This window comes from Canis lupus, chromosome 8 (assembly GCF_048164855.1).
Source record: "Canis lupus baileyi chromosome 8, mCanLup2.hap1, whole genome shotgun sequence".
NCBI lineage: Eukaryota > Metazoa > Chordata > Mammalia > Carnivora > Canidae > Canis > Canis lupus.
The window spans coordinates 76,603,768-76,619,555 of NC_132845.1; the positions used below are offsets into that span (position 1 = coordinate 76,603,768).

The window sequence follows — 15,788 nt, forward strand, 5'->3', positions numbered from 1 at the left end:
TGTCATATATGGCCTTTATTATGCTGAAGTATGTTCTCTCTATATACACCTTGTTAAGCGTTTTCATCATGAGTGGATGTTGATTTTTGTCAAATACTATTTCTCCATTTACTGAGATAGATGATCATGTGATTTTTATCATTCATCTTGTTAATGTGGTACATCACATTGATTAATTTCATATGTTGAGCCATACTTGCATCCAGGGATAAATCCCACTTGATCATGCTGTATGGCCCTTCTAATATGCTATTGAATTCAGGTTGCTAGTATTTTGTTAATAATTTTTGCATCTATATTCATCAGAATATTGGCCTGTAATTCTTTCCTTGTTGTGTTTTTATCTTGCTTTGGTATCAGGGTAATACTGGCCTCAAAATGAGTTTGGGAGTGTTCCATTCTCTTCAGTTTTCTGTAAGAGTTTGAGAAGGACTGGCACTAATTCTTTAAATGATTGGTAGAATTCACTAATGAAGCCATCTGGTCCTAGACTTTTGTTTGTTGGGGGGTTTTTAACTACTGATTTCATCTCCTTACTCATTATTGGTCTGCTTAGATTATTTTTTTATTTTTATTTATTTATGATAGTCACAGAGAGAGAGAGAGACAGAGACATAAGCAGAGGGAGAAGCAGGCTCCATGCCCCGGGAGCCCGATGTGGGATTCGATCCCGGGTCTCCAGGATCCAAAGGCAGGCGCCAAACTGCTGCGCCACCCAGGGACCTTGGTCTGCTTAGATTGTATATTTCTTCATGATTTAGTCATGGTAGGTTGTGTGTTTCAAGGAATTTATTCTAGGTTATTCAATTTGTTGACATGCAATTGTTCATAGAAGTCTCATAATCCATTGCATTTCTTTTTTTTTAAGATTTATTTGAGAGAGAGAGAACACAAGCAGGGAGAAGGGGCAGAGAGAGAGAGAGAGAGAGAAGCAGATCCTCTGCTGAACAGGAAGCACAATGCAGGGCTCAAACCCAGGACCCCAGGACCATGACCTGACCCAAAGGTGGAGCCTTAATCAACTGAGCCACCCAGGCACCCCAATCCCTTGCATTTCTGTGGTATCAATTGTAATTTTTTTCATTTGATTTTATTTGAATTTTCTCCCTTTTTGTCCTAAATCAGCTAAAGATTTATCAATATTGTTGATCTTTTCAAAAAGCTCTTAGTTTCACTGATCTTTTCTATTGTTTTTCTGGTCTCTATTTTATTTCTGTTCTGATCTTCCTTTGTTATTTTCTTCCTTCTGCAAATTTTGGGCTTAGTTACTTTCCTAGTTCTTTGAAGTTTAAAATTAGGTTGTTAATTTGAGATCTTTCTATTATCTTAATGTAGGCATTTATCACTATAAACTTCCCTCTTAGAACTGTTTTTTGCTGTATCCCTTAAGTACTAGTATGTCTTTATAGCAAATATTTTCTTTTTTTAAAGATTTTATTTATTTATTCATGACAGACACAGAGAGAGAGAGAGAGAGAGAAAGAGGCAGAGACACAGGCAGAGGGAGAAGCAGGCTCCATGCAGGAAGCCCGACATGGGACTCGATCCCGGGTCTCCAGGATCACACCGTGGGCCGAAGGCAGCGCTAAACCACTGGGCCACCAGGGCTGCCCAATATTTTGTTTCCTTATTGATTTTTCTGCTTAAATGAATCTATCATTGATGTAGGTGGGATGTTAAAGTCCCTTACTATTACTGTCAGTTTCTCCCTTTATGTCTGTTAATAATTGCTTTATGTATTTAGGTGTTCTTATGGTAGGTGTATAGACATTTAAAACTGTTACATCATCTTGTTGATCTACTTATCATTGTGTAATGCCGTTCTTTGTCTCTTGTTACAGTCTTTGTCTTAAAGTCTATTTTGTCTGGCATAAGTATTACTACGCTGGCTAATTTTTTTTTCACTTCTGTTTGCATGGAATATTTTTCTCTGTCCTTTCTCTTTTTGTCTGTATGTGTTCTTACATCTGAAACGAGTCTCTTATAGGCAGCATATAGATGGACTTTTTTTTTTATCCATTCTGTCACTCTTTATTTTTTGCATATCTATTACATATTTTTGGTTTATGATTTCCATGAGCTTCATATATAACATCCTACTTCTAATTATGGCCTCTTGTTTTCCATTTACAGAAGTCCCTTTAACATTTCGCACAAGGGGGCAGCCCCGGTGGCGCAGCGGTTTAGCGCCGCCTGCAGCCCAGGGCGTGATCTGGAGACCCGGGATTGAGTCCCACGTCAGGCTCCCTGCATGGAGCCTGCTTCTCCCTCTGCCTGTGTCTCTGCCTCTCTCTCTCTCTCTCTCTTTCTGCATCTCTATGAATAAATAAATAAAATCTTAAAAAAACTACTCTTAAAAAAAACATTTCGCACAAGGCTGGTTTAATGGTGATGAACTCCTTTGGGAAATTCTATGTCTCCTTCAGCTCTGAAATAATAAGCTTGCCAGGTAGAGTATTCTTGATTCCAGGTTTTTTTCCTTTTGTCACTTTAAATATAGCATGCCATTTTCTTCTGGCCTGAAAATTTTCTACTGAAAAACTAGCTGATAGCTCAGTTTCCCTTGTACATAACTAGTTGCTTCTCACTTGCATATTTTAAAATTTTCTCTTCATCTTTAATCTTTGACATTTTAATTACTATGTATCATGGTGTGACCCCCTTGGAGTCCTTGGAGTCCTCTTGTTTGGAACTCTCTGTGCTTCCAGAATCTGGATGTCTCTTTCTCTTGCCAAGTTAGAGAAGTTTTCAGATGTTATTTCTTCAAATAAGTTTTCTGTCTCTTTCTTTCTGTCTTCTCCTTCTGTGAACCCTATAATGCAAATGTTTGTTTAACTTGATGTTATTCAAGAGATGCTATAAACTATCCTCATTTTAAAATTCTTCTTTCCTCCTGGTTGTCCAGCTGAATTCTTTCCATCACTCTGCCTTCCAGATCACTGATCTGTTCTTCTGCATTGTCTATTCTACTGATTTCCTTAGTGTATTTTTCATTTCAGTTATTGTATTCTTCAACTCTGATCAGTTCCTTTTCATATTTTCTATATCTTTGTTGAAGTTCTCACTGAGTTCATCCACTCTTCTTCTCTTCAGTCTGATGAGGATCCTTCTGACCATTACTTTGAACTCTTTATCAGGTAGATTGCTTATCTGTTTCACTTAATTCTTTTTCTGAGTTTCTTGTCTTCTTTTGTTTGCAGCATATTCCTGTCTTCTCATTTCGCTTGACTTTCTGTGTTTGTTTCTCTGAATTAGGTGAAACAGTACTTCACCTAAACTTGAAGTATGATTAGTCCCAGTATAGATTGTGTGTGCCTGGTGACTTGGCCTGGCTGGCTGGCTACGTAGGTGGTATGGACTAGGAGTCCTGTGGTGCTGAGTTTACTTCTATGTGAATTTGTTTAAAAAATATTATGACTTCTCCGTTGGGAATCCATTGGTTGTTTGGGAGTGAGTAGTTTACTTTTCTTTCTTTCTTTTTTTTTTATTTATGATAGGCACACAGTGGGAGAGAAAGGCAAAGACATAGGCAGAGGGAGAAGCAGGCTCCATGCACTGAGAGCCCGACGTGGGATTCGATCCCGGGTCTCCAGGATCGCGCCCTGGGCCAAAGGCAGGCGCTAAACCGCTGCGCCACCCAGGGATCCCTGCTTTTCATATATTTGTGAATTTTTCAGGTTTCCCCCTGTTGCTGACTTCAAGTTTCATATCATTGTTGTTAGAAAAGATACTTGGTATAATTTCAGCATTTTTAAGTTTGCTAAAATTTATTTTGTGGTCTAACATGATCTATCCCAGACAATGTTCCACACATGCTTGAGAGGAATGTGTATTTTGCTGCTGTTGGGTGAAATGTTTTGTATATATCAGTGGAGCCCATTTGGTTTATTTACGTTTGTTTGTTTGTTTATTTAATTTATTTATTTATGATAGACATAGCAAGAGAGAGAGAGAGAGGCAGAGACACAGGCAGAGGGATAAGCAGGCTCCATGCTGGGACCCCAACTTGGGACCGATCCTGGGACTCCGGGATTGTGCCCCGGGCCAAAGGCAGGCGCCAAACTACTGAGCCACCCAGGGATTCCCCCATTTGGTTTATTTTTTTTATTTTTTATTTTTTTAATTTTTATTTATTTATGATAGTCACAGAGAGAGAGAGAGAGGCAGAGACACAGGCAGAGGGAGAAGCAGGCTCCATGCACCGGGAGCCCGACGTGGGATTCGATCCCGGGTCTCCAGGATCACGCCCTGGGCCAAAGGCAGGCGCCAAACCGCTGCGCCACCCAGAGATTCCCCCCAATTTGGTTTAAATGTAGTTCGGATCCAATGTTTCCTTACTGATGTTCTATCTGGATGATCTATCCATTGTTGAAAGTGCATTCAAGTCCCCCACTATTGTTGCATTGTTGTCAATGTCTCCCTTCAAATCTGTTAGCATTTGCTTAATATACATAGGTGCTCTCATGGTGGATGCATATTGTAAATGTCTATTTACAATTGTAATATATTCATGTTGAGCTTACCCCTTTATCATTATATAATAACTTTCTTTGTTTTTTGTTTCTTAAAGTCTATTTTGTATGTTATAAATATAGCTACCTCTTCTCTATTTTGGTTTCTATTTGCATGGAGTGTCTTTTTCCATCCTTTCACTTTGAGTCTATGTGTATTCCTGGAGCTAAAGTGAGTCTTTTGTAGCCAGCATCTTCTTCTTTTTTTTTCCCCCAGCATCTTCTTTTTATCCAGAAAGCCATATGCCTTGAGGTGGGGAATATAATCCATTTACATTTAATAGTGTTATATTTAATTGGTGTTATTTATTTATTTTTTAATTTATGATAGTCACACACACACACACACACAGAGGCAGAGACACAGGCAGAGGGAGAAGCAGGCTCCATGCACGGGGAGCCCGACGTGGGATTCGATCCCAGGTCTCCAGGATCGCACCCTGGGCCAAAGGCAGGCGCTAAACTGCTGCGCCACCCAGGGATCCCTAATTGGTGTTATAAATGGAAAGAACTTCCCCAATTTAACCACCTTTATGGACTATGCATTCTACAAATGCATAAAGAAAACAGTTTAAGAACAACAAAAGGTAAAGGGAATACTTACATATATTTTATACTAGTTCTTTCACCATTTTGTATTTTTATGCGTGTCTCTTTAATCCACCAGGAATTGAATTTATGATAGTATGAGATGAAGCTCTAGTTTAATTATTTACCAAAAATTGGTAATACAGTAGAATACCATTGGGGAGTGGAACGCCATCACTTATAATAAGGTGAAGCGTACATATCAGTGGGCTGGGAATTGTACATCTCCTCCCTCAGTCATTCTTATCTAGACTTAATTCTACCATTAAAACGTCTTAAAAGAAAAGAAAAAGTCTTACCACTGAAGCTGGCTCTGTCCAAATGTGTTATCCCTGGGCACCTGTCATATCAAAAAGAAGCTTATAAACCATTGAAATAATGATATCCAGCATGATTAAACTTTTAATTTTCAAATACTCAAAGGAAGTTGGAAAAAATAGTAGAGAGACCTCCTGTACATACCTGCCTCCAATGGTAATACCATACATAAGTATAGTATAGTACCATACCAGAAAATCAATATTGGTATAATCTACAAACCTTATTCCCATTTCACCCTTTTAACATGCATTTATTTGGGTTTGCACACATATGCAGTTCTGTGCAATTTAATAGCATGTATATATTTGTATAACTATCACCAAAAACAAGATACAGCACAAAATCAAGAACTACCTTCACAAAACAACTCCCTCATGCTACCTTCCACCCCTGTCTCCAACCTCTAGTAACCACTGATCTTTTCTCCATGTCTATAATTTTATCATTTCAACAGTGTTATGTAAATGAAATCATATGATATGTAACTTTTGAAGTTGGATTTTTCACTCCAGTTGTTGCATGTATTAAGAGTTCTTCCTTTTTTGTTGCTTAGTAGTGTTCCATTGTATGTATGTACCACAGTCTAACCCATGAAAAAACACATGGAACATTGCTAGTTTGGAGTTATTCAAAATAAAGCTGCTATTAACATTTGTGCACAGTTTTTGCCTGAACAAGAGTTTTCATGCCCAGGAGTACTATTGCTGGGTTGGATGGTAAGTAAATGTTTTTAAAGAAATTATCAGGGGGATCCCCGGGTGGCTCAGTGGTTTGGTGCCTGCCTTCGGCCCAGGGCGTGATCCCGGAGTCCCAGGATCGAGTCCTGCATCAGGTTCCCTGCACGGAGCCTGCTTCTCCCTCTGCCTGTGTCTCTGCCTCTCTCTCGCTCTGTGTGTGTGTGTGTGTCTCATGAATAAATAAATAAAATCTTGAAAAAAAGACATTATCAAACTATTTTCTAGAGTGGCTATAGCATTCTATACTTTTTCTCTTCTTTTTCCATGTTTTTATTTTTTCCTTGGGTTCATTTTCCCTTTTATCAAGTGAAGTTCCTATTACTTCTCTTTTTTTATTTACATTTTTAAAAACATGGTAAAGCACTCATAAAATTTACCATTTTAGCTATTTTTAAGTGCAAAATTCAGTGGCATTAATTATATTCACAATGTTATGCAATTATCACCATTACCCATTTCCTGAACTTTTCCATCCTCCTCAACAGAAACTCTGTACCATTAAACAATAACTCTGTATTCCTCTGCTCACTCCAGCCCTTGGTAACCCTTATTCTATTTTCTGTTTCTATATATTTGCCTATTCTAGTTACCTCATATAAGTGTAATTCTACAATATTTGACATTTGTCTCTGGTTATTTCACTTAGCATAATGTTTTCAAAGTTTATCTATGTATCATGTATCAGAATTTCATTCCTTTTTAAGCCTGAATAATATTTCACTGCATAAAGCAAATTTATTTATTCATTCATCTCTTGATGGCCATTTGAGTTGTATCAACCCTTTAGCTATTGTGAATAATGCTCCTATAAGGATTAATGTGTAAATGTTGAAAACTAAATTGTGTTCCCACATAAATTTCTATGTTGAAGTCTTAACCCCTAGTACTTCAGAATGTGACTACATTTGGAGATAGGATCTTTACAATTCTAATTAAATGTAAATAAGTACATTCAGGTGGACCCTAATCTAGTATAACTGGTGTTTTATAAGAGGAGGGAATTTGGACATAGACATATACAGAAGGCAGATGATGTGAAGACACAGGAAGATGGCCATCCACAAACCAAGGAGAGGTCACCTACTGTCACTATAACCTCACATTTTTAACCTCCAGAACTGTGAGAAAATAAATTTCTGTGGTTTAAGCTACTCAGCTTTTGGTATTTGTTGTAATACAAATTAATTATTTTGTATAATACAAGTTATTTATAATTAACGATTAATACTACTAATAAAAATTAATACAGCAAGTATCTATTTGAATCCCTACTTTCAGTTCTTTTGGGTACTACATCTAGAAGTGGAATTCCTGGATCATATAATAATCCTGTGTTTAACTCTTTGAGGAACCACCAAAATGTTTCCCACAATGACAGCATCATTTTATATTCCCAAGAGCAATACACCAGGATTCCAAATTCACATCCTCATCACCACTTGCTTTCTGCCTTTCTGCCAATAGCCATCCTGATTGATGTGAAGTGGTACCTCACTGTGATTTTAATTTGCTTTTTTCTAATGACTACTAATGTTAAGCATCTTTTCATGTGCTTATGGGCATTTGTGTATTTTCTTTGGAGATGGCTATTCATTTGTCAATTTTTGAATTAGGTTGCTGTTTTTTTTTTTAATTTTTATTTATTTATGATAGTCACACAGAGAGAGAGAGAGAGAGGCAGAGACATAGGCAGAGGGAGAAGCAGGCTCCATGCACCGGGAGCCCGACGTGGGACTCGATCCCAGGTCTCCAGGATCGCGCCCTGGGCCAAAGGCAGGCGCTAAACCGCTGCGCCACCCAGGGATCCCAGGTTGCTGTTTTTTTTAATTATTATTGTTGTTGTTGAGTTGTAGGAGTACTTTATATATATTTTGGATATCTAACCCTTATCAAGTATTTAATTTGCAACTATAATCTCTTGTAAAACAGTGATTTCTAGGGGCTTGGGAGAAGAAGGAATGGCAAGGTGATGGCCAAATTAAAATTTCAACTACAAAAAAAAAACAAAACAAAACAAAAAAAAAACAAAAACAAAAACAAAAAAAAAACAAAAAAAAACAAAAAAAAATAAAATAAAATTTCAACTACACAACGTAAATAAGTTCTGGAGTTCTACTATTCAACATAGTGCCTATAGCTAACGATACTATATTATATATTTAAATTTTTCTGAGAGGGTAGAAACCACTCCCCAACACACACAAATACAAATTAATGATCATAATAAAGAGGGCAAGAGGAAACTTTGAGAAGTGATGGATATGTCTATGGCTTGGATATTGGTGATGTTTTCATAGATGTATAATTATCCTCAAGCTACATATTAAATATGTACAGCTTAAAAATTTTTCCCCTCCCATTCTGTGAGTTGTCTTTTTACTCTCGTTACTGTCCTTTGAAGCACAAAAGTTTTAAATTTGGGGACGCCTGGGTGGCTCAGGGGTTGAGCATCTGCCTTCAGCTCAGGGCCTGATCCGAGTCCCAGGATCAAGTCCCGCATCAGGCTTCCTGGATGGAGCCTGCTTCTCCCTCTGCCTGTGTCTCTGCCTCTCTCTCTCTCTCTCTCTCTCTCTGTGTGTGTCTCTCATGAATAAATAAAATTTTTTTAAAAAAGTTTTAAATTTTGATGAAGTCCAACTGATCCATTGTTTCTTTTGTCTTCTGTGCTTTTAGTGTCACACTCAAGAAATCACTGTCAAATTCAATGTCATGAGTATTTCCCTTTGTTTTCTTCTAAGTTTTAAAGTTTTAGCTCTTATGTTAAGTCTTTGATCCACTGAATTAATTGTTCATGGTGTGAGGTAAAGTCCAACTTCATTTTTTCACATGAGGATTTCTAGTTTTCCCAACACCGTTTATGGAAAAGATTGTCATTTGTCCCTCCGAATGGCTTTGTATAGATCTTCTATGTTTTTTTTTTCCCCTATGGTTAAGTTTCTGTTCAAATCTTTAATCCATTCAGTCCAAAAACTGATTTTTTAAAAAAAGATTTTATTTATTTGACACAGAGAGAGAGCACACAAAGGGGAGAGGGAGAAGGAGAAGCAGTTTCCCCTGCTGAGCAGGGATGACTTGAGCCGAAGGGAGATGCTTAACAGACTGAGCCACTCAGGCATCCCTAAATTCTTTTTTAACTGTTGAGTTCACAGCATTTTTTAAAAATATTTTATTTATTCACGAGAGACACAGAGAAAGAGAGACAGAGAGATTGGATTACAGGGGTTCAGGATGGGGTGGAGAGGGAGCTGAATGTTGTTATAAGGCAGCATCATGATGGATCCTTTTGGTGTAAAATAGTTCTGTATTTTGACTGTGGTGGTGATGATACACATTTGCACATGATAAAACTGCTTAGAACGAAACCACAAATGCTATTTAAAACTGGTGAAATTTGTATACAATCAGTGTATTGTTTCAGTGTAAATTTCCTGCATATAGTATTATGCCATAGTTATGCAAGATGTTACCTTGGGATTGGGAAAACCTGGTGTTTTTTTTTTTTTTTAAACCTGGTTTAAAGAGTACATGGGATCTCTATTATTTCTTATTCCTGCATGTGAATTGATAATTATCCTAAAATAAATTTGATTTTTTGAATCTATTAAATCATGTGGAAACAACCCGTATCATCAAGTGATGAGTAGATAAAAATAGTGTATGCATACAATGGAATATTATTTGGCCATAAAATGGAGTGAAACATTGACACATTCTAGACCATGAATTAACTTTGAAAACATAATGCTGAGTGAAAGAAGCCAGACACAAAATACCACATATTATATGATTCCATTTATATGAAATGTCCAGAATAGGCAAATCCATAGAGACAGAAAATATTGGTGGTTCTCAAGGGCATGGCGGGGGGGCGGGGGTGGAATGGGAGTTGACTGCTAATGGGTACAGGGTTTCTTTTGGTGGGGACAAAAAATGTTCTGGAATTAGTGATAATGGTTTCACAACTTTGTGAATGTATTTAAAATGCTGAATTTTACAATGTAAAAAATGATCTTATGGTGAATTATATTTCAACAAAGCTTTAAAATGTCAGAATGGCAGCTGTGGAACTCATTGCTAGCATCTTGAAGTTTTCTGGCAAATCCTCCAGGCTGCGTTTTGGTATTGAAGATTTCTGCCTTTACTTCAAGATACTATTAAAGTTGATGTGCTTTAGAGATGATGCACTTTACAAATTTTGGCAGCTTTCTATTTGTTTTCTTAAAGTTCCCTTGGTGATTTTGTTAAAATGTTAAGAAGAATAAATATTTGCCAAAAAAAAGATAAATATATCAGCAAAGAATACAAATATAAGTGGAAAGTAAATAGGCACTTTGCAGTGAAGTATGCTAAACATTTGGTGCACTTAATTAAAAATAAAGTTATGTAGAAACAAAAAAATGCCAACAACGAACAGGTGGAAACCAAATATAAAATACAATTTACAAACGCTCAAAAACCAATATGTTATTAAGGTTATATAAGTATAATAATCCATGTTCTGGACATCTATGCTGAAAACTGCAAAATGCTGATGCAGAAATCATGAAAAAGCTAAACATGGAGAAGCATACTGTGTTGGAATACTCAACAGAGTAAAGACATCAATTCTCCCCAAACTATTCTATATCTTTAATGAAATTCCTATTAAGATCCCAGTAAGATTTTTTGTAGATATACATGAACTTATTCTAAAATTCATATGAAAAGGCAAAGAAAGAAAAAGGCGAAGAAATTATAACAGCTAAAACAAATTTGAAGGACTCCTGGATGGCTCAACGGTTGAGCATCTGCCTTTGGCTCAGGGAGTGATCCCATAGTCCCAGGATCAAGTCCCACATCAGGCTCCCTGCAGAGAGCCTGCTTTTCCTTCTTCCTGTGTCTCTGCTTCTGTGTCTCTCATGAACAAATAAATAAAATCTTTAAAAATGAATTTGAAAGAATAAAGTGAAAGAAATCACTATCCAATTATAAGATTTGCTATATAGTTGCAATAATCAAGACAGTGCAGTATCAGTGGAGGGATAGAGATCAATGAGAGAGAATAAAGAACACAAAACGGACCCAAGCAAGTATAACCAAATGATTTTTTTTTCCAACTGACTTTTTACAGAGGTGTAAAAGCAATTCAATGGAAGGATAGACTTTGAACACATGGTGCTGTAGCAATTGGACATCCATAGTGCAAAAGATGAAGAGGAAGAATGAGGAGGAGTAGAAGGACTTCCACTTAACTATACATTATAACTTATATAGTGCTTTTAGAAGAAAATATTTGGAATCTCAGGACTACACTAAAATTTCTTGGACATTACACCAGAAGCATGATCCATCTATGAAAGGCCCTATTAACAGAATGAAAGGACAAGCCAGAGACTGCAAAAAAATTTTGCAAATTATGTCTAACCAACAAGTGATATCCATGATATTAAAAGAATGCTATCGGGACACCTGGGTGGCTCAGCGGTTGACCGTCTGCCTTCAGCCCAGGTTATGATCCTGGAGTCCCAGAATTGAGTCCCACATGGGGCTCCTTGCATGGAGCCTGCTTCTCCCTCTGCCTGTGTCTCTGCCTCTCTCTCTCTCTCTCTGTCTCTCTTTCTCTGTGTCTCTCGTGAATAATAAAAATCTTTTTAAAAAATGCTGTGAACTCAACAGTTAAAAAAGAATTTAGGGATGCCTGAGTGGCTCAGTCTGTTAAGCATCTCCCTTCGGCTCAAGTCATCCCTGCTCAGCAGGGGAAACTGCTTCTCCTTCTCCCTCTCCCCTTGCTTTGTGTGCTCTCTCTCTGTGTCAAATAAATAAAATCTTTTTTTAAAAAATCAGTTTTTGGACTGAATGGATACCAAATATCTTTCAACAGGTGAATGGTTAAACAAACTGTGGTACATTCATACAATGGAATACTACTACTCAATAAATAAGGAATGAACTATTTGTAAAGCTGCTTGGATGGGTCTCAAGGGATATATATTGAGTGGAAAAATTCAATCTGAAAAGATTGCATACTGTATGATTCCATTTATTTTTGTTCCATAATAATTTTAACAATTTATATCAAAATTAAATATTCTTAAAATGATAATTATAGGGGTGAGATTAGTGAGATTTAAGTTTTCAATATCAGTTCTCTTGGTTTTTCTACATAGAAGAATCACCTATACATAACAGCTATCACTTGAGCACTTAGCATTGTTAGGTACTACTGCAAGTCATTTAATCCTCATGAGCCCTTGAAGCAGGCACAATTATTATCCCCAATTCACAGATTAGGGATGTGAAACACGAGAGACTTGCCCAAGGCCAAAGAGCTAATAAATATCTAAGTGGAAGCCAAAACTCAAAACCAATGCCAAGCCTCTTAGCTTGAGTTCATTCCTCAACCATGAATGAGGCTAGAACATCCCTATATTGATTAGATTAAGCCCCTTTGCCTGGGTGGCTCAGTCAGTTTAAGCATCTGTCTTTGGCTCAGGGCCTGATTCCAGGGTCCTGGGATCAAGCCACATGTCCTGCTCCCTGCTGAGCAGGAAGTCCACTTCTCTCTCTTCCCTCTCACCCTCTTTTCCTCATGCTCTCTCAAATAAATATAGTCTTAAGTAAAAAAAAAGATTAAGACCGTTTTAGTTCTGTTTTAAGACTGAGTACTTGCGGTAAAACTTTCAGAACAATGGGAATATTAGTGACAGCAAACATCCTTCTCTTGTTCATAATTTTAACTGGAATGTCACTAATGTTTCCTTTTTTGGAATGGTAATGGTAATAATGATGGTTGTGACTTAAATAGGAAAATTCTATAACATGACAATATTAGTAATGAATATTTTCCTAAGATAAAAAACTAAAAATCTAGCTGGAAGAGGGATGGATCATGAAGTCTTATTAATATGGACTTCTGTTCCAAAAGTTTATTCCAGTTATATTTATAGTACATAAAATAGCAATATATTCTTGTTGAGAAGACAGAAACTGGCCACACACAGTATTGAAGCTGACTTAAGAGAAATATAAGCCTCTACCTAAGGCAAGAGTTCATATTTAAAGAATTCAATTAATATGAGATATACAAAGAAATCAATTCAACAACTTAACGATATGTAAGAAATCAAAAGAAGACAGCTTTTATGGGAGGCCGATATGCACGTTTTATTTAACAAATATAGTGTACAATGACTAAAAGAACTGTATATTCCCAGGAGAATTAAGAGTGTGTATACCTGGATTAGCACCTAGAAAGTACATAGAAAAGAACAAAGGAACAAGGGGATCGTCTTCTACAGAAATCGCTTGGGCCTGGGTTTTTAAGTGCAGATTCTCACAGGCATTTGATAGTAACTCACTAGACTCCATGTGAGCTCAGTGATCAGTGACTTAGTTAACTGCTTCACATCTTCAGTGCTTTATGACAACAGGTGTGTTAACCTGATGGATCTTACATGTAAATTTAAGTATAGGATAAAGTTTTATACTCACCCTAGATTTATTCCAAAATACTGCACCAGAAGTTTGTGGTACCCTATTAGGAAGATATTGGGAAAGCAAAGAAACCTTAACTACTTGCGTGATGTGACCTTTTTTCAGAATGGTGCCCTAGAAATTACTCACAAAGTCACAGGTGCACTGGTAATGTGTAGAAATCAGTGACTGGACGGAGGATCATACATGGCATATTTAAGTTATGAAGGGTTCCTTTAGGATTAGAAAAGGTTCCACACTGCCAGTGGCTGTAAAATCTCAATGAATATCGGTTAACTGTACTGTGCATTTAATGCAATATTCTTTGGTTACATTATATTAACCACCAGGAGGATAATTTCCTCACTTAAGAAACAGATCAGTGGTTCTTAACTGGGGATGATTTTGCCACCCTCCCACTCCCAGAAACATTTGGCAATGTCTGGAGATATTCTTTCACAACTGTGGGGGGTGCCACTAGTGTCTAGGGGGTAAAGAAGCCAAGAATACTGCTAAGTATCCTACAATGCACAGGGAAGCCCCCATAACAAAAAATCCTCAGCCCCCGAATGTCAGTAGTATTGAGGTTGAGAAACTCTGAAATAAGTTTATATGACATGTGTCTGGGTTGTCCGTCAAGTCAAAAATATGCTACAGAGGCAGAAAGGCACCTGTGCACGTGAGGGGTCTGAGAGACAACTCCCCCCCCCCCCCCCAAAAAAAATGGCTCTCATCAGTGGAGTCCTATTCATTCCTTTCTTCTGATCCAGACCCAGGACCAGCTCCTTTACAAAGAACTCTATATAGATTTCCTGAATGAGTGGAGGAAAAAGGTGCAAGAAGCATGGTTCAAAGTCTTCAAATGACTATCCTGAATAGTAACTTTATGTGACCTAAAAATTATTCTGAACCTCAATGGTGTCACAGTCTCTGACTGTACAGAACCTAAATCAAGACTAACATATTGTTAAAGATGGAGGCAACATTTTAAGGGAAGTATGTCTAAACACTTCTAGATTCATTTAAGTGGGGCAAACCAAATAAAATGGAGTTAAAGGCAAACATTCAATATACTTCATTTTAAACTAAACAAATTAACACATGAAATGCCATGCACAGCAGACACCATTCCTTTTTTTGTTTTACATATTTACAATTTTACATATTTACTTATCAATATATCTTCTATCTTTTACAATTATAAAATTATTTCAAAGTGTAGAATAGTGGTACCATTGAATTCCCTTAAACATATATTTTGTAGCATTCATTTGTTTTATCCTTTAAAGGCAATTATTTACCCAAATCCAAACCACAGTGAATGCCACAGAGGAAGCACATAGGAAAATCATGGAGAAAAAAATAGATTTAGACAAAACTTTCAATAAACCTGAAATGAATCTATTTCAGTTAACTCAAATAAATAGTATTTTATTATTTACTATGCTTCCCCTGCCAGGAAAAACAAAACAAACAAAACAATCCCCACAAACTGTACCTTTAAAAATGCTCTGACATTTATAAGCAATTAAGTTATAGTCTAGATCCCAATCATGGACTATAATAAGGGCTAGCTACAATTTAGGCTCAAATAAATACTATCCACGTAAATTTTTATCATCCTGCATAAACTTGAGGTTGCAATGGTGGAGGAAGTTTATCGTTTTCAACATTTTCAGAGTCAATAGCTGCTAAAGATTGATTTGGGGGCTTAATTTCAAGCGGGTATTTCTCAACAATGTCTTGTACCTCTTTTGCAATTCCATCCGTCCATTCTATTAGGTCTTTTTCAAGTTTTTTTGCTTCACTCATGATCCTTTCTTGCCGTTCATTCAACTGAGACAGAAGATCCAAGTTCTTATACATTTGCTTAACCCCTAAGCAGGCATCAGGAGACCAATTCTCAGATTCTTGCTTCCTGGGAGAAGTCTGGCCAGACATGTATCGATCAAAATCTTCTTGACTTAAATTCAAAGACTGAGCATCTAATTTCTCAATGAAAGCCACAGCACAGCACTACAAAAAAAACCAGAATGTTATTTACTATAGTTATATGAGGAAAGCTACAAATATTCAAATATATATATTTAAATCCTTTTATTATGGTGAATTTAAAATGGAATCAAAAGTAGACGAAACAGTCTAATGACCCACACTGGACTTCAGCTTCAAAAATTAT

General features: G+C 36.9%; 1 protein-coding gene across 16 annotated transcripts in view; it reads right to left on the minus strand.

Moving 5' to 3' along the window:
- Window positions 1–13,274: 13,274 nt before the first annotated feature.
- The window catches only part of LOC140639128 (BTB/POZ domain-containing protein KCTD7), a 94,829-nt gene continuing 92,315 nt past the window's right edge, over window positions 13,275–15,788 (minus strand). For 15 of the 16 annotated variants that reach the window (XM_072837590.1, XM_072837589.1, XM_072837591.1 and 12 more), the window contains one exon: window positions 13,275–15,625. In XM_072837590.1, coding sequence (XP_072693691.1) covers window positions 15,227–15,625 — 399 coding nt within the window. In that variant the 3' untranslated portion in view covers window positions 13,275–15,226. The remainder of the gene's footprint in view (window positions 15,626–15,788) is intronic. The other variant, XM_072837592.1, reaches the window with a different exon arrangement.